We start from the raw sequence: 25,714 nt of genomic DNA, 5'->3' as shown, positions 1-25,714 counted from the left end.
CCCTTAACTTTAGAAACGAAGGAGAAAAATAACTTCACCTGAAACTATGTGGTAATGAGACAACGTCTAATTACCTGCTTTGAATTCTCCAGTCGGGCCAATAGGCTAATGAACATCAATACTCTCTGTGAAAGAGCCCAGGGATCCCTAATGGCCCTAAGTGGTCAGGGCTTGGGTTTTACGTTTCACAGTCTGGTTGGTACAATCTTGAAACCAAATCTACAGATCAGATCGTATCCTCTAGGCAGTCAGAGCGTGTGTGTGTGTGTGTGTGTGCGTGCGTGTGTGTGTGCACGCACGCGCGCATGTGTGTACGCCCTTGAGCACCACACATCTGGGCTGAAATCAAAGCACTTTTAAGTGCACATGTATCCCATTTCTGGCTTGCTAGTAGCCCTTTACATGTGCTGGGTCTAATCCAGGAAAAACGAGTATTCAAAAGTCACACCAGAGAAGGAAAAAAAAAACCCACCCAATTTTTATATACTTGGATGACATTTTTTCTTTGAATATGAATGACTTAATCATAATCGGCCTTAGTGAGAGGTGGGCGATGAAAGTTCAGAAATCTTATGAAAGAAGAAGACTTTGAACCTGCCTTTCTCATGTCCTTGGTGTGTATGTTATGCTTGTGAGAGGGAAAAGGAAAGCAAGGAACTCGCATCCTCGTCAAGAAACTGAAGTCACTCCTTAAGGGGTTTCGAGGCTTCAGGGCGTATTCTGCTGGGAGAGATTTTTGCGGTGTTAATCCCATCTGATCTCTAAACACAGATTAAAACACCCAAACCCACAGTGTTCTTTCCAGTGTTGGAGTGCTCTGATTTGAGGATTTGCTCGGTATCTGGCTTGTCAAGGAAATTTCCCAAATTTCCTCTGAAGTCAATTCCCACTTTTCTCATATAATATATTCATAAATGTTCATTCTGTTGTCAGGCAAGATATATATATATGTACATGTAGCAATGCAAGCCCTGTACAAGCACTTCCCTCTTGCATTGTACTAGAAGATGGGAACATGATTTCAGAAACCTAGTTAGAGCATTCGCTTGCAGAAGTGAGGAAGACCTTGGGCTCCAGCACCTTTGCCAGTGGCTTTGCCAAAGAGTTTTATGTCCAGTGTGAGGAAGGAGCCCATGGTCTCTTGGCTTGGGAGTGAGCTGTAATATGGACATTAGAGAATAAATCTTGAAGATGGGCAGTACACACTCAGCCCAAGTTTTCCCACTGTATTGCAGGGTGCTATTAACACTGAATAATTGTATTGTCACCTCCATTTTCCGTGTTTGCCACAGGTGACAACCTAGCATGCGTGGGAATATCCCGTAGATTAATCTGGCAGAGTAACTAAGCAAAAAACTGTCTATTTGGAGAATTAGGATGGTGATTAGGTATGTGCCTGCCTACTGATAGCAGGCACTAATCCCCAAAGTGTCAGGCCTTTTGCTGTCAGAAACCTGCCTCTCCAGGGGTAGGTAGCAGCTAAGTAGCGGCTTTGCTTTTGGACTCTGGCACAAAGAGGGGAAATCAGACAGAAGTTGGTTGTGTTTTTTGGATCCTTCCATTGGTATTGTATGTTGAAATTATGTGACACTGTTTGCCAGTAATAAATCACTTTGCTGTCTGTTGTGTGATTACATAATTAAATATCCCTTGTCATGGGTACACATGCAGGGATTGACTTAGACTTGGTGGGAATTAGGGGGCTGATTTTTTGAACTTTACATTTCCTGACTCCTGTGCAAATCAAATCCAGTTGTTTAACACCGCATTGAGAAATGATTCATGCAAGAAGGAGTATATAGTGAGAAGTACAAACCGCACTTTCAGTGTGTTTTCTGTCTTGATTATCGTCTACTTGCTCATTAAAAAATACATGCAAAATAGGAAAGGAGAGTTTAATATTTTTCTATTGCTAATCCGTAAAAACGTTGTGTACCACCCAGGGATAATGATGCTTATCCCCTTTCCAAGGTGTTTTCAGATGACCAGAAGGAAATCGCAGGGTGGAGATAAGATACAAACTCACTCATGTTTTCTGCTGTCCCTGAAGCCATGGCTGCTCTCAGTGAAGTGCCCATCACCAGAAGATGGCAGTTCTGGCAAAGTACCCTTGGGCCACCCTGGCTGTGACCGGCACTGTATTACTTAAAACTGGCAGTCTTCCAGAGAGGTGTCACTGGGGCGGGCATTACCGGGCAGCATGGCTGCCTGGAGCTCCTCTGTACCCCCCATCCAGGGACACTGTAGCAGCTCTTGCAGCTGACCCATCCTTGAGCAGCATGATGTCTATTAGTTTTATTGCCTCTTCGATTGTTTACAGTTGGTTCTCGCTGTTTTCTGCTGAAGTTCAATTCAGTTTGCATTTGGAAGGACAAGGGAGCAAATTTGTTGTTTTTATTAGAGGCTAAACTGCACTGAAGGCTGGATGACGATCCATTGTTCGCGTTGTTACAAAATCCCACTAAGCAGGGAAGAAAGCACAAAGGAAGGGAAAAGTATAATTCAGATTTGCCAAACAGCCTGAGAATAATTAGAAGATTAGCAGTTTGGCGCTGTTTACTGGCGGGTTGTGAATTAAATGCATCCCCCTTTTCGCTTTACATTAGTGTAATGTGTCACTTCGGTTCTGGATTTCACGTCCTTCACACACCTCTCACTTCTTCTTCGGTCCCCATGCAGGACAGTATTCCCCTGCACAAGAAATGCAGGGGCAAGCATTTAATGTGGCGTCAGGGGCTTTGTAATCACCAGCCTCTGAAACGGGTTCGTTAAGCCTCTGCAGTTCACTTACTGGGTGGAGATGAATTGCCTCCAATTTGCTTTTATGAATGTGAGCGGAACATTTGCAAAAGAGTGGTTTCTGTTATTTACACTGTGAAACGCTTGTAAGCAGCCAACCATGAACGACCTGAGTGACATTTATGCTTAAGCTCTCGCATCGCAGTCATAGCTGGAAGAAAGGGTAAAATTCAGTGTGATTCTCTGAAACACGCCGGGCGAAGTTCTAACTGCAGCTTTAACTGCCACCGGCTAAACTGCACGTATTCATCTGGAGTAAAATACTTAAAGGAGTGGGAGTGAAAAAAGAGAACGTCATTGGAGATGAGAAAACAATATTAGTGCCACTGAAGTCAACGGTATGCTTGCCATGAAGTTTGCCTAATCGAGATTTTTACCCTGAGGTCACTAACTTTGTGTGGGGGTGCTTGGTGTCTGTATTTTTTTTCTGATTTCCCACCCCTTTCTAGTCTCCTCTATCCCCTGTGGGGAACTTCTTACACCCCTGCATAATAGGGACTAGGATCACAGTCACTAGTGCAAGAAAATATCTTTGAGATCACATTCCATCTGCCTGCAGGGATCTGATATAATCTCCTGATAAGAATATACCAGACATTAAACTGATACTACAGCTGGTCTTGTCTCCTCTCTAATTTAGTGGGATTTGGGCATGCAGACCAGAGGGAAAGAGAGGGTTTTTCCAAGTGCAGCAATGCATACTTATTCAGAACAATTCAATTCTCTTCAAAAACAACACTCCCTGTCTGTCCTGACCTAAAATTCAGCTGGATGATATAATAGCTTACTGTTTGATGCAAGCACAGGCTACTCAGGTAACAACATCTGTAAAATTGGGGGAGATTTTTGTCATTTCTCCACTAAGGAATAAGTGGGAGAAAGTTGTAGCTTATTGCCACATACGGATTATGGTATATAATATAAGATTTATAGCCTGTTGCACTGTTACAGGCTATGAATATTATAAATATTTATATGCATATGAAAAAGCCCATGTTATTTGAATTTTCAGTTGTCCGAAAAGCAACCTCCAAATTCACAGTTTTATTTATCTTTTTTCTTCTTCTTCTTCTAACAAACTGAAAAAAATGCTGCCTGTTTTTCACTGGAAATTTTGGAGAATGAGGAGTGGGGCAAACCCCAAGGTAGTCTTGAAGTACATGTAATGATAGAGAAAGACTAGAAAGCACCAAGATCCTGAACTACAGAAGTGTTAGGGAAGCTGATACCATTTTTCATTCACGTTCTCAAATGTTTGCAGCCCATTTTTGGCAGACTTGGGGTTTGCCCAAAGATGTTGTACGAGTAAATTCTGACCTATGTTGATAAAAGGAAACATCAAGCAATGCACCGCACCATGATGTCAGGCTTTACATGGAGGAAGCACTGTGAAAACTGTCTGTTTCCAAAGACAACAGCTCCAATGAGAAGCTCTTTGAGGTGTTAACTTCATATGACATTCAGTGGGGTGTCAATCAGGGCCATTACCATGAGCCATAGCACAGGGAACACAACTGTATCTAATATCTGCTGTTTCTGTTTCCTCCTAAGCATCGAAGGCGAGAGTTTATGTGCTTCTGGCTTCCTGTAGGATCAAAAGGGAATTTTCTTTATTCACGTGGCTGGAGACAAAGCAGGCTGTTCTCTGTGAAAGATTTCTCATGTCGCCTGTGTCACTGACAGCCACTAATGGATGTGTCATGATTGAGTGGAAATCGGCTCTAACTGATGTTGGTCGTTATGTCACTTTGATGAAATAATAAAAGTAATCAGTAAGGTCCAGAAGCCAGGTACGAGGAGCACCTGCATTTCCCCCTGGCTTGGGGTTGATGAGATTCTTTTTGAGAATTGTGCTATAGAAGGGAGAGAAGAGGGACTGTGCCCTGAAAAGCACTGCCGCTGAGGTTAGCACAAATTTTGGGTTTTAGTGAGGGCCCATGTGAGTAGCGAGTCCTCTGCTTCAGGCCCAATTTGTGATCTGCCAGGAACCCGCAGCCTTTCACACAGGTCCCGAAAAACCAAACATCCGTAGGATCAGGTCTGGGTTATCATTTCGTTCTAGTGGGGATTTGCTAATGTAGCCGGTCCAGTGAGCTTGAGGCTTGATGCCATCGCGTTTTGTCTGACACGAAACTAAGCCAGTTGTTTGGAATTCGCACACATAAAAAAAGAAGGATAACAAAAATGCAGCCTGCCCTTCCGGCTCCACGCGTCCTCGGTGCAAAGGGTCCACCGAGCTCCGCTGATTTGCTCTCCCTGTGCTCTAACTAAAACATCCAAAAACAATTCATCTCGTTCAAGACCAAATGAAAAAAAAAAACCAAAACATTAAAATAAAAAATGTTCATCGTTCCCCAAATGTTTGTGATGGGCGGCAGCGGTCGGTTAATGGAAGACAAACCCTGCCCCGGGTGCCTGCGCCTGCGGGCAGGGCTCTCGCTGCTGCTGAGCTGTCTAAGCACCGAGTTAAAGGGAGGCGAGGGCCAGGCGATGGCTGTTGCTGCGCTGGGACAGGATGAGGTAGAGAGCTGGTTTCTTACCAGGACTGGGATCCAGGGCAGCTGGCCCACCCTCCCATTGGGAACAGTGAACAAGGAGCTTGTAAAATACACAGACCAAATGGAAATGACCCCTATTGACTGAAACCAGCTGCATGTCAGACCTCTCACTGTCTCTCTTGATTTGCTATCTCAAATAAATGGATGTGGTAGAAGGGGCTGTGGAAAGAAAACAAAATAATTTATTCTCCTTGAAGTCGTGCCACACTAATAAGCCACAGTTTTTACAGCTGAAAAGAAAATGTTTATTCGTAGATTAAGTTTTTCCCACCTTTTTTTTTATTTTATTTTTTTTAATTTGAAAGTCTGCAGTTTGTAATAAGACATGCTGTAGTTCGGTTTCATAGGTCTTTGTCAAATATAACGTTCATGGATTTTGTTAGGTATTCATTGCATTAAACTTCTGGCTAACGAGACCTTGGGGTTTTTGCATTCTGATTCAGAAAACAAAGTTACAACAGCTTTTGTTGGTGCTTTGGCTCAGATCTGCGTGGTGGCTCAGCCCCATGAAAAAGGTCCTAGTGAGTTTTGAAGAAGAATGATGTGCAGAATGGCTTGACTTATTCATATATTGTTTTCCATATTTTTCCTAATACACTCCTCGATAACACCAGTTATTCTGAGCATTGTGAAGAGGTAGCACTTCAATTTGGAAACGTTTAGGATGACAGCTGCTCAAATCCTCCATTTTATGTTCTGGATGGGTTACTGCTGTTGCTGTTAGATTGAGCTCCTTTCTAACTTTAGAGGTAGGGAAGAAGGTATTTAACCTTGATGCCATAGTTGCCTCAATCTCTTTTTGAGAAGATTGTCAGCTCTACACATGCTGTAGTGCAGTCACGGTTTGGTTGGCTTTCCTAAACTTCTTTTAAGTCATCAGTCTAACTTCCCTTCATGCAGGCTGAGGCACTGATGCATTTTGCAGTATGCCTTTTTTTTAAGCTTTTTTCAGCCAATTGATTGTTAGTGAAATAAGGCACCAAATTTGGAATAGTTAGATCTATTAGCATGTCTCAGTGGAATGACCTTCATGGAGTCTACAAAAACATCTGGGATGCAAAACATTGAGGATGATACTTTGAATTGACCCTCTTACTTCTTTCTGCCTTCCACAATCCCCTTTTTTTTCTCTAATATTTTGGGGTTTTTTTCTCCTTGAGAACTTGTTTCCTCCTCACTCCTAGGTGTCTAAGGCAGTAGCTCTGAACATAGGAGCCTTTACCTATGGCTTTTCAGCGGAATTGTACAGACAGATGTTATTTCAATACAAAGCAGATTGAATTTCCCGTCTATAGGTTCTGAGTGTTCTGGCAGTCACTCTCTTTGCTTTAAAAAAAAAAAACAATATGCAATTCATTCTGGTCATTGCGCCCCACTGGCAGATTTTAGCCACACTGGCTTGCAGGATCATCTAACTGTCATCTGTGACCCATAGATACTGCTATGGGGAAAGGCACACCTCTGTGTCTCCTACCATTGCTGTTTCTTGTCCTATAGGTGGCATCTCTTATGGATAAGCTGCTTCCTATTCATTATGTTCTCTGGCTGGATCATGAATTGTGAGCTGGTCATTCAAATCATGCTAGGCTGGCATCAAGTAATACCATGGACCTCCTTCCTTCCACTTTTATCTTAGCATTTTCTGCTGACTAAGTACTTGCACTAGTGAGAGTAAACCAAGCTTATGTTGACTTCTTCAAAACTGTGAGGGGATAAAGCAGTCTTGGGTGGCTGCCCATGAAGAATGCTCTACACATGCAGAACCATGGATGTGAGGGAGGTTTCTATGGGTTTGGAAGGAGCCTTTCTCCTAGCTGACCTCTGTCAGGCTGTCTTTGGTATGCTTTTCTAGGACACTGGCGATTTCAGTAGTCCAAGGGTAGGGTGATGCCAGCGAGGTCTCTGTATGCTGGTAGAGCTCATGGCTTTGGAATAAGCCTGTAATTGCACTGAACCCTTATTTCTCTGTATTTCAGCTATAGCTGTAGTACTCAAGGGTTCTGTCCTGCAGTCCAAGACATGGCAGCCCCTCCCATTGCCCTTCGGTGGTGTTCAGGCAACAGTGAATGAATCCCATGGATATTCAGGAGAATTTTGCCCTGGTCAGGACTCCAGACCCCAATCCAGTGTGTGCAAAACATGAGGAGTGCAAGACAGAAAGAGGGATTAGCAAGTGATAACAACACAGCAGATGCCTGAACTTCCCAGCACAAAAGAGGATCAGGTTGAGGCCACCCTCATTATTTTCCTGTCTTTCTGATGAAAGAACAGGTTAGGTGCTGGTATGTTATTTAGAATATATTTGAGCCTCTGTTGGAAAAACACATCAGTACAATATATTTATCAATGAGCCTTTAGACAATATACGTAGTAAAAATGAGAGAGGCACTTTGTTCCACCTTTATTTTAATCTGACTTTCCTTTTTAAAAAGTTGCAAAAGTACAAGTTTGATGAAGCTAGTGCTGCTAAGCTGGCCAAAAATGATGAGCGCCAGTTATTTTTCCTCAGCAGCACAGTAGGAAATGTGTAACTGTTACATTTCAGTTCAGATGTTTATATCTTTACATATTTACAGTGGAAAACTAGATTAGAGCCCAAGAATATGTTCTTTCTCAAACTGAAATAAGATGCTTTTTATCAAGGGAACAGCAAGCGAAAACCTAAATAAATCCCAAAACACAGGACAAAGCACCGCTTCTACAACAGCAGAAATTGTATTCTGATTGCTGAGATCATCATGCATGAATGTTGAATTTTCTGCCTTGTTCTGTTCCAGAGACTGAAGGCAGCGCTGACTCATCATCCTGCTGCCATGTCCAACGGGAATATGAACACCATGGGCCACATGATGGAAATGATGAGCTCGCGGCAGGACCAGACGCCACACCACCATATGCACTCACATCCTCATCAGCACCAGACACTGCCACCTCATCACTCATACCCGCATCAGCACCAGCATCCGGCGCACCATCCTCATCCTCAGCCTCATCACCAGCAGAATCATCCCCACCACCACTCCCACTCGCACCTTCACGCACACCCGGCACATCACCAGACCTCGCCGCACCCCCCGCTACACTCAGGCGGACAAGCACAGGTAGGGCTTCATGCCATGTTGCATCCCTGAGTTTTGCTGTTACGCAGAGTTAAAGCTTGATCCCTGTCTTAGTTCTTCTTGCAGGCACCTCTGGTTAGATACCAGCCCCTCGGGCTACTCATAAACATCTGCTACCAGTGGTGAGGAAACAGAAATTTTACTCAGAAAGCAGAGTGAAGTAACAAATTGTTTTGCTGTTTAATTTGCTAGGCATTTGTGATATCTTACTTTATAAGGAGCTCCAAGGTTTTTCAGTCATGTGAGCCCACATACCCTTTTATGGGTGAAGTTCATAACAGAGATTTACATTTGCATATGTTTCTTACCATGCTCAAACCTAAACTTCCCCGGCTGCAATATAAGATTTGTCTGTGTTCTACCTACAGGAATACATAGAGCAATCTGTAGCGAAGTAAAATCGCACTTCATGTGCATACTTGAAGCAAGATGTGTGTGTGTAAACAAGTAACTTCACCGAACCTAACGAGCTATTAATTTCCTGTCAACACTGGAGATAGTAGAGGCAGTTTTAAATAAGATGGACTGGCTTACAGGAAAAGAAAAAGGATCCAGGCACTGTGAAGTGGATAGCACCCCCACCTGTGGTGTTTGAGAGAAAGTCAAGATTATCTGAGGGTAGAGGCAATAGCTGGTAGGTGTGGTGTCAGGAGAAAAAAATGGTGACTCCTGTCCATGGGGAGAGATTTAAACCAGGAAGGTAATTTTAAATTGGATTCAGGTGGTGAGAACTCAGTGAAGGTCTCCATTGAATGAGGTGGAGGTCTCAATTTTTGGACCAGGTACATTTGCTTCAGGAATCTGGATAATTCAGTGTCTGAATGGAATGTTTCATGTACTAATGAACTAGTGAGGATGGACTTAAACAGTCATTTTTAAGAGGAATTCTATTAAAGTTTTAAGGTGATAAGTTTCTGCATCAGGATTGCACAAGAAAAATAAAGCTCTGGGGGCAGTGAATGTGACATGTCAAGGCTGGGGGACAAATTTAAGGAGGACAAGTGGGCAGACCTTAAATGAGGACAAAGAGGAGTGCCAGCCATAAGAAGTTCAATCTGTGAAGTATTGTGTTGCTTGCAAATACCTTTCAGATAAGCTCTTAGAAAACATTAAAGAAAATGAGAGGATTTGGCTAACATCCCAGTGCCCCACAACATTAACTATTTACTAACATCTAGTTTTATTATTGCAGAGGCTGCAAGCACACGGGATTTCCCTAAAGCATTTGCTAATGTAAAATGAATTGTCAGCTTTAGAGAAACAGTCTAAATAAGAGAGCAGCAGACTCCCCTGTGAGAAGATGTCCAGAGCTTTCCTAAGTTTAGTTCAGTTTTTACTTTGTGAATTCAATTATTTTCCCATCTGCTAATGAGTAATTTTCCTTGGAGTTGTTTAAAAACTCCAATAAAAAAAAGACATTCTCTCTACAATAGAGAAGCCAAAATGAACCTGATGGCTGTCTTGGAGATCCATGAAAGAGTAAGGATAAAGTTGGGCTTAACAGATTGAGAGCTCCATGGATGAGATGGAGGGTGTCAGTTAATCTCTCTGAGGTTTTTAAAACAAGGGTAATAATACTGACACCTCACCGAGGGGTTGGGAGGATAAACATCTTAATGCAGGTGAGGGTGTTGGATATCATGGTATGGAGCACTGCTGCAAAACGTCCATACTACCACTCCTAACAGGCGAAGAGAAAACAGGTACCAGAGGAAACTGAGAGCAGGGAGCCAGTGGGCCTCCTCTGGACCTGCTCAAACAGGTCTATGCCTCCTTCCGGCCATTCCAGTTCGGACACCTGAGACTTGTTCTGCTTTATGTTCCCTATTAGCTAGCCACCCCAAAAGACTCACAGGCACCAGTGTAGGTGGGCTGACTGATGCCCACAAAGCTACGTCCCATTCACCCTCTGTCTCAGCACCACACAGTCTCTGGAGCTGGGCCTGTGTAGTCAGAGGAGCTTTGCCATGCACAGCAGCACTGGAGGCAGTGGGCCCTATCAGGAATCACGGAGGTCTTCACTTTGTCCCCATGTCCATAGGTGTGTCACCAAGAGGATAGTAACAGCGGGTAATGGAGTAGAAGCCCAGCGTCAGCAGCTTCCCAGGGCAGCAGACCTCTCGCTGCATGTCTGGTCCCTTGGTGCAAAGGCAGTAATGATTTTTGAAGAGATGCATTAGTGGGGAGAAGAGAAAGGTTTGCTGAGTAATAGCCACACGGTTATTGCTTTCTGAGCTTATCCACAGTCCCTATAGTAATGGCCTCTTTGGGGGTCAGGTTGTTTCAGCAGACGTTAATTTTACGGCGCATTTTGCTAATTATCAACCTCCTTGTTTTTCTGAGCCAGATTCTTCCATTCCAAACCACCTGCCAAATGACAGCATGGTCCACGCTGCTGTAAGCTGTGTGCTCCCATGCCGGGACTGTGGTTATTCTACACCACACCCTTCTGTGATGGCAGAATTCATTTCATGCTTCTCAGCTACCATTTTGGTACGCGGGGGCCCAATGAATTACGCTTTCGTAGAACGAGTAAGCGGGTATTAGTTCTGCGGTAAGTTGCAAAGAACAGAGAGAAATATTGGGTCAAGCATAAAAGTAGAAATCACCTTCTGAGGGGTATCTTTCTGAGAAGGTGAGATATTTTATCAAGTTGTAGCTGTCAACTACTACAAAAAGGATACTGTTGTTCTTGTGTTGCCCCCACGAAGATTCCTTCATACCAAACTTGCCAGAGTAGGGGTTTGGATGTTGTTTCAGTCTCTTGCTGTCCTACATTTGTTTTCATTCTGGATATGTGATTAGCATCCTCTAAATAGATATATATATCTATTAACCTCCGTTTTAATATATGTTCATTTTCTTTCTTAATAGATCATGTATGTCCTAGCCAGTGCAGGAAAATCCTGCTAGAGAATGATGCTTAGACAGTTACTAAGAGAGATTCTAACAGATTTCAGGGTTAAGAGGTATCTAGTGAGAGTCAGTTAATTATCCCACATGACATAATTAGTGACGTAATGGCAACCTTTATAATTAATATCTGCCAGAGAGGGAGAGAAGATTTTGTTGTTCTGAAAATGCACTCTGATAGCCCAGAGACTGACCAGTACACTCAGAAAACAAAACGAATCACTAGTTATTCAGGAGAAAAAGACCATATGTGGGGGAAAAAAAAAAAAGGAATTGTATAGTAACACTTTTCTGCTTGAGGAACAGACCCCAATGAGAGAGTTAAGAAACAATTTTTAAAGCTGAATGAAAAAGGAGAGGAATAGGGTAAGAAAACATTAATAACAGATCTCTGAAGCCTGGAAAGATGCTGTATGTGATAAATTTAAATGTCTCTGATGAGATGCTGACATTAAAAGGGATCTCTGAGGCCTCTGCACTCAGACATATTGCTAAAAAGGCAGCGTGCCCGGCCGGGGTGGACGGGGAGCAGCTGGCACCCCTTGGCAGCGATCTCCCAGAAGCAGCCTAGAGATGCTGGCAGAGATGGGGGCTGTGGCCAGCAGTCCTGCGCAGCACTGGCTGGCCATTCTGCCCAATGTGTGTGGCTGCAGCTGCTGCTGTAGCCCTGGGGCTCCAACCTCCGGCGTGGACAGAGGGTTGTAGATGTTACCAGCCAACATAAGGACGTAACAGGAGCTGAAAATTTAGAAACTAGTCTTAAAAAACCCAGCCAGGCATGTTTCTTTTTAGGAGGTTACTTTTTAAAAACACTTTTCTGCGGCAAGAGAGAGAGATTCCCTGACTGTGCAACACAAAGCTGGGAATAAATTCAGCTTTGTACAAAAAGTGCTATCAGATACACAGAATAATTACATATAATATTGCCACTTTAATTGACAGAAGTCAGCTGGGAGAGGGAGCAAACTCTTCTTCACAGTTTGTGGCGAAATTCTAGACAGAAAAGCTGCCTCCTCGCAAGACACAGGATGATGGTATCGTTTTAATTGAAACAGACAGAGGTGTTAGGCAAACACATGTTAATTGCGGCAATTGAAATGCAGGACTCAGTCTGACAAAGTGCTGAGTAAGTCCACTCCCTGGAGTCAAAAGGAAGCACCTTGGAGGTTTGGGCCTTCGCCAGAACATGAGGGTTAATTTTGAGTCAACAATTTGGGTTTCCAGACTGTTCCAGACTGTGCCAGAGCGACGGCAGCGTGAGCAGCAGCAGCAACACACGCAGCAGCTTCTGCCACACACAAACCGCTTGGGACCCGTGGGTCAGAGTCCCAAATGTGGTGGCCTGGGAACCAGAGAGAGGTTTGAAAGCAGTCCAAAAGCTGGCTATTCCTAGGCAGATGAACATTAAGTCTGATGCTGGTTCCTGACGGGCACATGGGCGTATGTGTCATCTGCCCAGGAATCAGAGCAGAGACTGCGTGGGGCTGCCCCCACCATGTGCCTTTCCTGGAGTGACATCGGCCAGTTACTCTCAGGAGTGGGATCAATACCCTCCTGCACTTGATAAAGTATAAATTCATATTTCTCCATAGTTTCTTAGCAGCGGGGCTGGATGTAGTGTGCCTCTACTGTCAAAGGTGGGCTGCTGAATAGAAAGGAGTATATGACATCCACAGGGGTAAAATGGAAATGCCTGATAAGGGGAATATCCCTTTCTACAAAACGCAAGGATGTCGCACGTTTGAGTTCAGGTCCATCCTTTTGCCCTCAGCTGAGGGCCATGGCAGTCTGTTGGCCTTGGGTGATCACAGCCTGCAGCATCCCAGCTCCACTCAGGTGCAAAGTCTCTGGAGGTGGTAAAGCCAAAGATGGAGATGGGGGAGCCTGTGAAATAGAAGTGTCATAAAATTTTGGAGGCAATTGGGAAGAGACTCCTCTGCTCTGATTAAAACAGCTGCTGAGAAAAACTTGACATTTCAGGTTTGAAATAAGTGGTGGCAAAGAAAGTAACTAAGTGAAATGTTTTTAATGACTAACTGTAAGGGGAAAAAATTTTTCCCTACTAATATTCAGATGATTGCTTAAAAAAAAAGTCTCCCCTTTGACCACGGCAAGGATTTGCCAGCAGCTCATTTCAGTGGCATCTGGTGCAGCCTTTCAACTGGATGAGATTTCCCTTCCCCTTTCAACATCCCCCTGCATAACTTTTCCCCCTCACCAACCACTGCCAAACCTCTTCTTCCCCACCAAGGTTTCGCCAGCAGCCCAGCAGATGCAGCCCACGCAGACGATACAGCCACCGCAGCCGACCGGAGGTCGCCGGAGGAGGGTGGTGGACGAAGACCCGGATGAGAGGAGGCGGAAATTTCTGGAAAGGAACCGAGCCGCCGCCACGCGCTGCAGACAGAAGAGGAAGGTCTGGGTGATGTCACTGGAAAAGAAAGCAGAAGAGCTCACCCAGACAAACATGCAGCTTCAGGTGCGAGCCACTGTCTGCACCCCCGAAGGCACAGAGGGGCTCTTTGTGCTCTGAGGGGCTGGCCGGGCACTCACCACCTTTGGGCTGCCCAGCACAGCCACCTCCTAGCAGGAGCACAGGCATAATCAAAGTCGATTAATCAAGATGTGTGTGCTTGAATTAAAGAAATAATTGCATTTTAGTGGGATAAGCCAGGAAAAAGCTGTCTTGGGACTTAGAAGCCTTTGCTAGACGGGGTTGTATTTATTTTCTTTTCTTGTCGACGCTTTTTGTGGGGATTTTTTTTTTTTTTTTGGGAGTGCCATTAATTTGTCTGTAAAAGACTTCTTCAGAGAAGAGCATGTAGCTAGCTTATTCAAAGCCAGCGAGATAAGAGCCTAAATAGACCAGACCACCAGTAAGGAAAAGAATGAAATGCATGGATATATATGGATATGCATATTTATGGATATATATATGTATTAACCCAAACTAATATAAAAAAGCCCTCCTTATGGTGGTGCTCTTCTTACAGTGGGCACAGCACCTCTGTCCCATCCAGACGTGTGCCCATGCGCTGCGAAGGGCAAAGAGATCATGTAATGGCACTTCCCTGAAACACAGAGGTGTGAGTAGCACTCAGGTGCCGGCCATAGCAGAGCTGTAGGTAACACGTCATAGGTGACAGCACCCCTGACACCATGTCCCTGAGTGCAGCAGACTGACATTTACCCCCACGGGTCTGGCCCCCCATCCCTATGCAGGGACACGGAGTATTTCCGGAGTGGATGAACACACTGCCTGAAGTATCGTTGGTGCTGTGAAGAGTTGCTTTGCTTGTCAGTTTGTCTTCAAATCCAGAAGCCAAATTGCCTTCAGAATAAGTTTTAAAATAACCTCAGGCACAAATGTTAATGAAAACCCAGCACACAAGCACTGAGTGCCGTTTCTGCTCAGTTCTTCCGAAGCTGTGGAGCAGCGTCTGTGTTCTTGGCTGTAAACTTTGCAGAAAAGCCTGGTTTAAGCTTTGTGGCAAATCAAACACTCTCTTTTTCTTTTCTAGAACGAGGTTTCCATGCTGAAAAATGAGGTAGCACAGCTGAAACAGTTATTGTTAACACATAAAGACTGTCCGATAACAGCTATGCAGAAAGAATCGCAAGGATATCTAAGTAAGTAGCTGGTATGTTTGCACTGCCCACACGCTCCTCACAGGAAAGCAAAGTTCCTAATTCTTCCTTCCAGAGCCCCTTCTTGGTCATATTCTCATTTGAACCTCTCTTCTCAAACACCAACCGAGCCATCCAATCTCCTGCCCTTATTTATCCAGCCCTGCTCAAACCTAAAAAAAACCAAAAAAGGCCCTGCTTCACATCCCACCCAGCAGAGCTGGACTTCCCCACCCCTCCCTTCGGCAAGCTGATGCACACGGATGGACGCTCGCTCCCCTGTGGAGGATCCCACTTGAAATCACAGCTCCAAACCTGCAAGAGTCCTCCCGGGCACAGCGCTGCCAGCACCTTAAAATAACTCTCAAAAGGAAAAGTTAAAAAGGAAAACATTGCAGTCCCCTCCAGCGAAAATGGTACTGTGCTCTGACAGTGGCACAGACCAGGAGTGGTGCAGGTTTTCAAGGTTTGTTAACTCTTTTTCTAACTCTTACCTTTTTTTTTTTTTTTTTGGTCTTTTAAGTCTCAGCTGATAGAGGTGGTGATTCTGCCTAGTTACTGCATTTTGCCAGTATGGGAACTTAGGGACAAATTCTTTGCTTGGCTCTAGGACGGCTCAGAAGAGATTCAGGGTTAATATTTGCTAAATTGTGGCATTCTCTTAAAATAGAGCCCAATTCTGTCTCCTCTGCATCACTATGCATCTGGCTCTTTAACAGTGCTCAAAGAGAAATACATAATTGCATTACATGCCTATCAACCGTTGTTTCAATTAGATTTTCTGTGCTGCAGTGCACTGCACTCTGATTTTGATTCTTGCTGGAGCAAATAAAGCATTTAAGCATCCCAACTGCTTTTACAGACCTTAAGATACTGGAGTTTTTTATCCTGATTGCTTTCACAATCACTAAGGTCTTGGACTTCTTTTTCAAGGTCCCAACTCCTGAAGTCAGGTTGAACTCAGAGAAACTGGCTTTAAAAAAAATGACCAAAAATCTGCAAAACATGCAGAAGATGAGAAGGCAGAGAGCGTCGACTAACTGCATTTTGAAATCCTGGGACTTGTGCATGCCTCTGGTTGCTAGCACTGCTGATGCTGTAGTGCATCCCTTTTCCAGGAGTGTCACCCAGCCTGGGCTTGTCACTCTGATGGATAATTGAATGTGCGTTGTTGTCTCTGTGCCCTCACCCCCTTCCCAGGTCCCGAGAGCAGCCCTCCCGCGAGCCCGGTCCCAGCTTGCTCCCAGCAGCAGGTCATCCAGCACAACACCATCACGACCTCCTCCTCCGTCAGCGACGTCGTGGGAAGCTCCACTCTCACCCAGCTCGCCAGCCACAGAACAGACATCAACCCCATCCTTTAAAAGTGGTTGATTAGAAACTGCTAAGGGGGTGTGGTAGCGTATCAAAGCGTCCTCTGTGCTAAGGACTTTTGCAACCTTAACTCAAGCCTGGAAGATTCCTCAGTTCTTGAAAGACTCTGGCTTTCATTTTTATAGATATTAAAATGTCTTTTATACTTAGTTACATAAAAGGGAGTTATGCAATTATTATGCTATCAGCTTGAGAAATGCTTTGGTGCTTTCTCCAGTTTTTTTGGTACCAGTTACTTGTTTATAAACCTAACTGTTTCTGTACATAGTCACGTTTCCTTCTCACCAATCTAGCCTGAAGCCTCAGAAATACAGAGTTGTGTTAAACTGCAGCTTGTTAGCCAACGTGAGGCATGAAAAGTATTAAACAGAGTCATACGTAGGTAACTAGGTGTAATTAGGCTATAAATATAGAGAGAGGGCATCTGCTGACAGCATAATAAAAAATGAGTTAGCGTTGTGCTATCAGCAGACCCCGTCTTGCATTCAGAGCCTTTTTCAAAGCAGTTATATAGGATGTGGCTATCAAGACAAAATCAAGCCCAAGTAACGTGCTCTTTTGTCTAGCCCCTCTGCCCTTCTCCTCTCTCCCCTACCCTGCCCTTTTTTCTCCTCCAGTTATTCTTACACCTTCCTTTTCAATTCCCAAACCCTTTTCATCCCTCAGAGGGGTTTTTTTCCCTTCTTTTTTTTTTTTTATTCTTTCCCTTCATTCCAAGGCGTTCTCACTTCCCTCTCTTTTTCTTCAAGAGTGGTGATGAACAAGCAAAAACTTCAAGCCCACCTCAAAACCTGTCGGCACGGCTGCTGCTTTCACTAGCTCTTCACCCGCAGCTGGGCTGCACCAAGCATTTGGGTTGTTTTTTTTTTTTTAAATAGAAATGCTCCTGATTTAGTGTTTTTAATAAACAGGGAAAGGGGTGCAGCCCCAGGTGAGGAGGGACTGAGAGCCAGCTGTGCTGGTGCAAGCAGCCCTGTAAGCTTCTGTGGCATGGCACAGGCATAGTGAACAACACCAGAGAATCACAGCGATTCTTTTGCACTGCCAGACATTAACACAGAAAGAAAACCCCAAAGCCATGTAGTACATAGTAATTCAGAAAAGTTCTGTTCCCTAACCTGGTTACGTTGTTCCAGCACCAAAAGCTGACAGCCTCAGGTTTCACAGGCTATAAATGAGAAATAAATGAGCATAACGGTTCTGACTGGTTGGAAAAATGCCATTTTTAATTCCCAGGGAAAGACCTGCTCTCTGCAGGCATTCCTTCAAGTGTCCACAGACCCATCCTGAGCTGGCAGACAAGAGCATAGCTTCACTGACTGCAATGGCACTTAACGCCTGTTTACCCTGAGTAAGGAACTGTCTCATTAGGACGCTAAATAATTTTGAGAAGGCATATGCAGCAGCTAAAAAGTGCTGCAAGAATGGCAAATCCCAAGGCGCTTGGGATAAAATTCCACCCTGCAAAGACCAGCCTGGAAAAGAGCCTTATGCCACAATTAAGGTTTTTGTTTGGACTCTGGGCCTGCCCCTCGGCACGACTGATTTGCATCCCTGAGTGGTACCATTGATTGATGGGGAAAATCAGACGGAGATGATGCCAGTTAATTACGCTGCCTTGTCATATACTGGGACCTGATTTTGCTCTCAAATCTGTCAGCAACAAAACCTCCCGCCGCTTACCCGGGGTGCGGGCTCTGAGCTGGTGATACATCTTCAAACATTTTGAGCTCCATCTTTAATAGCAAAAGGTAATTTCACATTATCCCCAGCAAATCCACTAGCCCTGAACTGATTTTGTTCTGCAGCAAAACTCTCCTCCTCAAAGGCCACGTCTTTGGTTTCTAGAGGAGTTGTGAAGTTTAAAGGGGCGGCTCTTCTCCGCGTGGCAGGGAGAGTGAGACAACAGAAGGGTGAGGCACAGTAAGGAGCAGGGCCTACCTGAAAGGGAATGCGAAAGTCTGGGGATCATTAATTTCCAAATTAGTCCTTATCTTGGTAACTAACTTCTTATCAGTATTCTTTAACAGCTCGCTTTCCATTTATGCAAATGCATTCAAAAAAGAAGATTTTTAATGTACAGTGTAAATCTTGACTTGATTATATAGTCTAAGAACCAAAAAAAAATTACGAAAAATACAAATGTAAAGGATTTTCTATTATATTTTAGACAAACATATACTTTTAAAGTGTTTTAAATACTGAATCTATAATTTTTTTTAACCTCCAGTTGTAATAGCTAAATGGTTTTGCTTCATCACGGCTCCCAAGGGAACTTTTTTCAAATATGCAGTCAAGCAAAATGTTCCAGCTGAGTATCCACTATGTAAAACAAAAAAAACCCAAATAAGCATTTCCTCTGTGTCTGAATTTCATCATTCACCATGAAAAAGAAAATGCCATCACAGGGTTAATTTAAAAATCTTTCCCTCCGTATGGGTAGCGTTTAAATACATGAAAAAAATTAAAATCAAAGTTGTTGGTAATATTAAATACCCAGTTGAGCTACACTGCACTAGAATTACAGTTTAGCTTCATTTTATTCAGTCTTCTCAATTAAAATATTTAGCTGTTAAACTGAAAGCCTCTACATTAAAAAGAAAAAAAAAGCAAAAAAAAAATACAAAAACCTTGCCTAAGTTTTGTTAAATTCAGCAACTTGACAGTTTGACTGATGTGTATTATATATAGCTCAATTATTTCTTTTTTTAATGCTAACTAGGCAAGCCAACCACACATGTTGGCCTAAATGTGTAATTACAATGAAACGTCTCCTCTCTATACTATTGGCCTTTAGGTATAATCCTTGCTAGTGATGTGGAAATAAGTAAAGGATGAAAAGCTATTTGCTATCGCTTCTTGTAACTCTGTCGCAGGTCCACAGGCCAAGACAACACGCAGCATATTTATATCAGCTATATCATCAGCAAAAGGACCAACTGTATCAGGCACCTTATATTATTCATCAGATTCGCTTCCACGTTAAAATGTTCTTGTTTTCCAGGGGGGACGATCCTGCAGCCTTTCCTCAGGCTGCTGGTCCAGCCGTGCACTGGAGGCTGCCTGAGCAAGGGCTGCGGGAGAAGCCCCTGCCCCCCGCCCCATTCCGGGGATGTCCCTCAAGCTGCGCAGTCGGTGGCAGCGGCCTCTTCCTAGGCATGTCACTCTAAACACACTTCCCAGGCTCTTTCTGTCGAGGAGAAATCCTGCTTTTCCATCAGTTGCTACTGGAGACTGCTCTACTTTCCTCCAGTCCTGCAAATCCAGCCGCTCGCCAGGCTTCATGCCCCATCCCGCTGCCAGCAGACGACTGGGACTGCTTCCCTCACCCAATCTCTGCTGGAGAGCCTCGGCCAGCACCTCGCTCAGGAGGAGACCTTTCTGTGAACGACATCTCTCATGGTGTGACATCAGAAGCACGTTGGAAATCTCAGCCAAGGACAACTGCAATACTTTGATCGGAAAGAAACGATGCTGTGATCCGGTTCCTTCATCCCCAGCCCCCCGCCCCCCCCCGCCCCATCCCCAAGTCAATTTACGCAAGCCATATTCATAACGCTGCCTGTGGGAGACAAGTAGTTTGTGTGCTATCATGGTGTGTTTTATAAGGACAACGACGATGATGATGATGATGATTTATGGAGAATTTCACGCTGTTGGGAGTTAACTCCTGCTATGAAGCTAAATGTCTGCTGCCCATCTTCTGAATAGTGGAAAGTCAATGGCTCAGTGCCTCGGTGCGTGTGGATTTAGGGTGTTAACTGACTCTGTCCTGTTAACTAACAAGCCAGCTATAACTGTTGTTAAATGCCCAACTTTTGAGGATTCATATTTTTTTAAGCAACAATATTTAGTGCTGAAAACTAGCCTTTTAGTTTAGGCAAAATGTGCTTTTTAGCAGCTAATACCTTTTTTAAAAAAAAAGCGTATAGAGTGAATTTATGAAAATTCATGAGGACCAAAGCAATTTTAAAACAGGAATCTATTAATTTAGTATTCACATAGAATTTTATAAAGTATTTATTAATAAATGTTATTTTAACACATTCCATTTGAACAGTATTCTTGTACAGAATCTGTTTGTTTGTTTTTTTAAAGTTACAATATTAGTTTTGCAATAAACTACTCTAGGTGTGTGTGGATCTTAATCTTTCAGGGTCTCAAGCAGAAGTCATCCATCAAAGATGGAAAAGCTTGCTGAGGTCAGTTGTACAGAAATTCCTAGAATTAAATGTTTTCCTTAAATGTTTTCCTTAAAGCAGCATCTGCTTTTTTTTAATTTCCCTTTTTTCTTGGTAACAACAAAACAAATTATGAACCTTCAGTTGTTTCCTTTTTATTGGAAAATGTGCTCTCTCGTTTTTGAAAGCACAGATCAACGTATAACTGGAAAGCCTGTCTTCCTTTCTTTCTCTTTTTTCTTTTTTTTAAGGTGGATTTTATATATCACCACGGAAGATCTAACCCCATCCTTCTTCTTTTCTAGTATCACCCAGTGAGTTGCACTATACTGCCTTATCATTGCCTCTTCTGTCCTCTAACTAAACAGTGTTCCTTAGATCGAGACCATTGAAACTCCATTATACATCAGAGAAAATTACTGGAGGGGGAAGAAGAGAAAAAGATTGATCTGTAGACATAAAAACTAAACTGTGCCTATAAAACAAAACCAGTTACGACTAATTAGTATCTTATTTCTACGTTTCAATTATTTATATTATTTTTTTAAATTGCACTTTAGCTCTCACTCTCTTTCTTGCTCTCCCTTGTTGAATCATTTATAAATACTCTTGTAAAACGTTTGCACCAGACACATTTATATGCTTTCACTGGTGGCATATCTACAACTTGTCTCTCACACCTGCCCGAACGGAGAAGCTGAGAACAGCCAGTCTGCAGTCTGACTTCGACTTTACACCCTCTTCATGACAGCATATAAATGTTTTATTATGCAAAGTGTGTGAGGCAGCATCTAAGCTACGTTTGTAATCTCTCATCCCGAGAACCAAAGTGTCCTGTATATCGTAAGGTCAGGAGACTGGCTCTGTTGTGCACTGTCGTGCACTTTGACTGTTGTCCGACCCACGGTAGCTGTGAAGCTGCAGTGATAACAGTGGCCATACTATGTATTAGAGTTCTGAATCAATAAAATATGTTGCCTTATAACTTGACTAGGGACAGCACCTTTAAAAAAAAAATAAGAAAAGAGACTAAAAACTTTAAGGACAAACATAAGCAATAAAATCTCAAGTGATTTGAACACCAAAATAAAAATTGTTCCATATTTCACCGTCTGAAATAATCATCTTACTGCAAAGACAAAAGAGACTGTTTACATCCATAACCTCTTTTTTTTTTCTTTTTCCCAGAGCTTACAGTTATCTCAGCTTTATCAGTGGCTTTACAGTTAAGAGCTAAATTGCTTACCATTATTGGCTTTCCATAGCTTTATAGCAAATCCTAAACTGCATGAGGCCAAAAATGCCAGTGCTCACACACACTCACGGACAAGACTGATTCTCTAAGTGGAAATCTGATCCTTTCCCAGGCTGTCCTTGGACTGGAATCAATAATTGCAACTTGCTATATTTAGACCAGTGTGTAATACCTGGGGTTCAGGATCTCTGGTTCTGTATTTATGCAAATTGAATGTTGGTGATGTTGAGGCCCACAGATGTGGAAGTGTTCCCAAAGCCCACAGTAAGGGTACACCATCTGATGCTGAGAGACTCTTAGACCCAAATCTCTTTCTTGACTAGGGATCTGCGTGACAGCCTTCTGAATGGAGACTGAGAGCTCCTCCTGGCCTTGCAGAAACTGCGGCAGTCTGGAAGCGAGGGAAGGGGGAAGGCTGATAGGGCATTTCAAGGGAAATGTTCTCCTTGTTGGAATTTAGGAAATTCCAGAGAATTTTTTTATTCCTTACCCCTCAGAGCTGAGACTGCAAAGGTACCCCTGTCAGACACCAGACGTGCTTCCACCAGACAAACTCTTGTGCACGTAAGACGCGCTTGCTCTTCCGAATCAACGTAATTGCCACTGAGAGTTTTGCCAAGGATGTTTTTATTGGGACCCAAGTGTTTCCTGGCCCATGGCCCTGTGCCCCTCTCTGTAACAGCTCCGTTCAAACACTGGGTAGCACTCATTGCTGAACGTTGCTTCTTTGAACTATTGCCATTGTCCTGGTTTTAAGGAACTTTTTAGCACTGCTTGGAGTAAGCCTAAACTATCGAAGTTTATATATAAATATATATATATTATATTAAAAAAAGGTGCTGTCACAGTAAGTTTTGGGCTTGAGGTTGTTTGTATTGTATGCAAAGGTTTTGTGTTTGTTTGTCTGTTTGTTTTAATCTGTAAAGCAACCACCTTCCTTACTGGAGGGAGATAATTTTTTTTTAATTTTTTTTTTTTTTTGGTACATAAATGTAAATACTTGCTGCAGCATTTAATATGTTTAATTTTATGTTAAGCTTTTTGTTGCATTGTGAACCCATTATTGTTACAAATGGACAATGAGTTCATTATTGAGACTGTTCAACTAGGTCAGATTTTTACATCTCTTTCTAGCTAGAAGAGACAGGAATTTTGTGCATTTGTACAAATGTTAATAATATCACCGCAATTCCAATATAATAAAGCACTCAAATACAAATAAGTCCAGTAGTCTGGCTGTGTCTGTACCCCTGACATTTTTCGGTATGAGTATCTCCTGCAATTAAACCGAGCTGCTCTTCAGTGATTTCTATACCGAGCTGCATCCCTCATCTCTCCCAGTACTGGAGGAGGACTGCGGTGCTGGGCACCCTCCTGCCTGGCCTTAGGAGTGAGGGGGTGTGCAGACCTTACAGCCCACCTCTGCCCTCCAACAGCTGAGGTGACCTTGCAAGAACCACTTCTCTGAACCTCTTCCAAGCAGGGAGGCTGCAGAGCCTCCAACGAAAAGCCTTACGTAGCCGAGCCTGACGTGAGGCCTCTGCATAAGGATGAGACAAGCTGTTATTTTACTTTTTCTTGCAGCTGGAGTGTGCTTATATCAAAATACACTCTATGCTTGTTATCCCGCCAACTTCGCCTCTTGCCAAAAGCTGCCTGGAAATGGATTTCCTGCTGGGCTAATTAGCTCTAATTGTGATGCCCCTGTTATCTTGCCAACCTCATTTCTCACTATAAATTGGTCCAATACAGACCTTGGCACAATAATGTGTAAACTGTAATCTAAAGTTAGTCAGGATGAACCCATCTCTCCGGTGGGAAAGCCAACTTTAGTTTAAGGCAACTTGATGACCTGACCGGCCGTCCTGGAGCAATGGCCTGACCCGATGTGGTCTGAGACCTGAGAGGTGCAGCCTCAGCTACGGCGACCAGCCCATCCACAAGTGCTCAGCCCTGGTGTCACAATGCAGGGGACGGGCCCTGTGCAGCATGACCATATTTCTCCCTTGGAGGCCCTGGCATGGGCACAGCTTTTGCTGCTCTCCCTCTGGTTTTCAAAAGGCTATATCTGGCCAAGAGCATTCACCCTCCTAAAATGGGTAGGAAAAAGGCAGAGCCATGCCCCTGTTCCCATCCTCCCTTTCTAAAAGCTGGAAGATAGGGCAGTGGGGGCACACAGCTCCCGCTTTAAGGGGGTACAGCAGATATTTTTCCCCAAATATGAAGGCATGGCATTAGCTGGAGCCGTTTCTGTGGCTATGTACTTCTGCATCACCTTTAAAGCAAGGCTGCCATGCCACAACTTAACCTGTGTTTATATGACAGGGCTCTTCCTCTGGGACCAAATACTGAAAGAGTATCATCATATCTGTAAAAATAGATGCCTCTCATGGAGGCGTATCACAGGACTATTTTATTGTTCACACAGTTATATTTGCACCTGACAGTATGAGCTAAGCAAGATGTACTCAAGCTGAGGTAACACTGCCCTTTACAGCTGATTCATGGTTTCCCAAACCTGATCACAATATTTGTTCCCCGTCCAAGCTGTCCTCTGTTACTATTGCTCTCTCCAGGCTGTTCCATACATCATAACAAAGTTATTATTAGAGAAAAAAAAATGAATCGGTGTGAGCACATGCTCCTTCCTCTCCTTTGCAGGGATGAAGCCATTACTGGACTGAGCTGAGGATGCTCTTCCTCAGCAAGAGGGTTGCTCCAGCTTACATCAACTGGAGCAGTGCTGTGGAGAGACTCCTTGCCCCGGCTAAAGCAGGCGCTCATGCTTTGACTGGACCTGCTCTGCATCTCAACCTACCCACTGCCTTCTCCCAAAGCCAGGCTGCAGCCTCAGCTACCTGCTGTAAGGGCACTCAAAACTAATGGCAGTGTAGCACAGAGTTTGGGGAGGGGTGGTAAGGTAGAACAGAAGGCACCGTAGGTACCCAAGGGCATTGGCACAAGGCCGGTAGCATAACAGATCAGCAACAATCATTTGGAGAAAGCAGATACCTCACAAAAAAGGGGTGTGGGGCTGGGGGGGGGGGGGGGGGAGGGGGGGCAACCCAAAGGAACCCAGATGTAAATGAAGGCAAGAGCTGAGGAATTGGAAGTGACCTGATGGTAAACAAACCTTTCAGCAGTGGGGTGGAGCAGCATGCACACGTAACTGCTTTTTTATTAGCTCTGGAGTGGTTTTTGAAGAAGTGCTGGGATAGAGGGAATACTGAACATGCAAGGATGCAAAGATCTCCGAGATCACACTGACTCTCAGCATAAAAGAGCCAAAGACAGTCTGACCCCCTCCAGGGGAATCATGGCGCGGCTGGTTGTGACCCACCATCAACAACCACTGCCAGCCACAGCTCTTGCAAAGACTTGCACTACAGACCTACCCCTCAGCTCTCCGGTCCCTTCCAAGGCTGGCACTGCCTGGGCAGGCAATCAGTTTCCCTCTCCACAATAGCTTCTGGATGGGGAGGACCCACTAGGGGAGACTCCAGTTCTGGGACTACCCCCAGAGTTGCCCTGTTGCACACCCTTTCTCCACAGAAAGGTTTTACTCACAGCTGTTTACTCACAGCTGTTTACTCACAGCATGGCCCACAGGGAACAAGCAAAGATTAAGCACAAAAGTTTTGTGAGAATGAGTTTCAAGGGAGTAAAAAAAATAATCAAGGGTCAAAAAGGAGGGATCAAAGTTACACCAGGACTGCCACCACATTTCAGATCAGAGCCAGCAACTGAGGGTTTGGGGGCATCCGCTCAGTTCTTTAGCCTGCTTTGTTTCTGCAACTGCCCTAACTTCTTTTCCACCCTCTGATCTGCCCTGCCTCAAAAGGGACGTTTGTTTTAGCAGCTTGAAGCAGGACATTAGTGCTTGCCCTT

The 25,714-nt window shown here is 43.9% G+C and overlaps 1 protein-coding gene across 2 annotated transcripts in view; it reads left to right on the top strand.

The window, feature by feature from the left end:
* CREB5 (cAMP responsive element binding protein 5) overlaps window positions 1-16,382 on the top strand; it is a gene marked incomplete at its 5' end in the record, with an annotated part of 249,996 nt that extends 233,614 nt beyond the window's left edge. For both annotated transcript variants that reach the window (XM_084280315.1, XM_084280316.1), the window contains 4 exons: window positions 8,135-8,458; window positions 13,641-13,868; window positions 14,911-15,019; window positions 16,217-16,382. In XM_084280315.1, the coding sequence (XP_084136441.1) occupies window positions 8,135-8,458; window positions 13,641-13,868; window positions 14,911-15,019; window positions 16,217-16,380 (825 nt within the window). In that variant the 3' untranslated portion in view covers window positions 16,381-16,382. The remainder of the gene's footprint in view (window positions 1-8,134; window positions 8,459-13,640; window positions 13,869-14,910; window positions 15,020-16,216) is intronic.
* Window positions 16,383-25,714: the final 9,332 nt, after the last annotated feature.

Source organism: Gallinula chloropus (assembly GCF_964237585.1).
Source record: "Gallinula chloropus genome assembly, chromosome: 2".
Taxonomy (NCBI): domain Eukaryota; kingdom Metazoa; phylum Chordata; class Aves; order Gruiformes; family Rallidae; genus Gallinula; species Gallinula chloropus.
The sequence above is the reverse complement of the archived record's forward strand: the minus strand, read 5'-3'. Positions and strand labels throughout refer to the sequence as shown.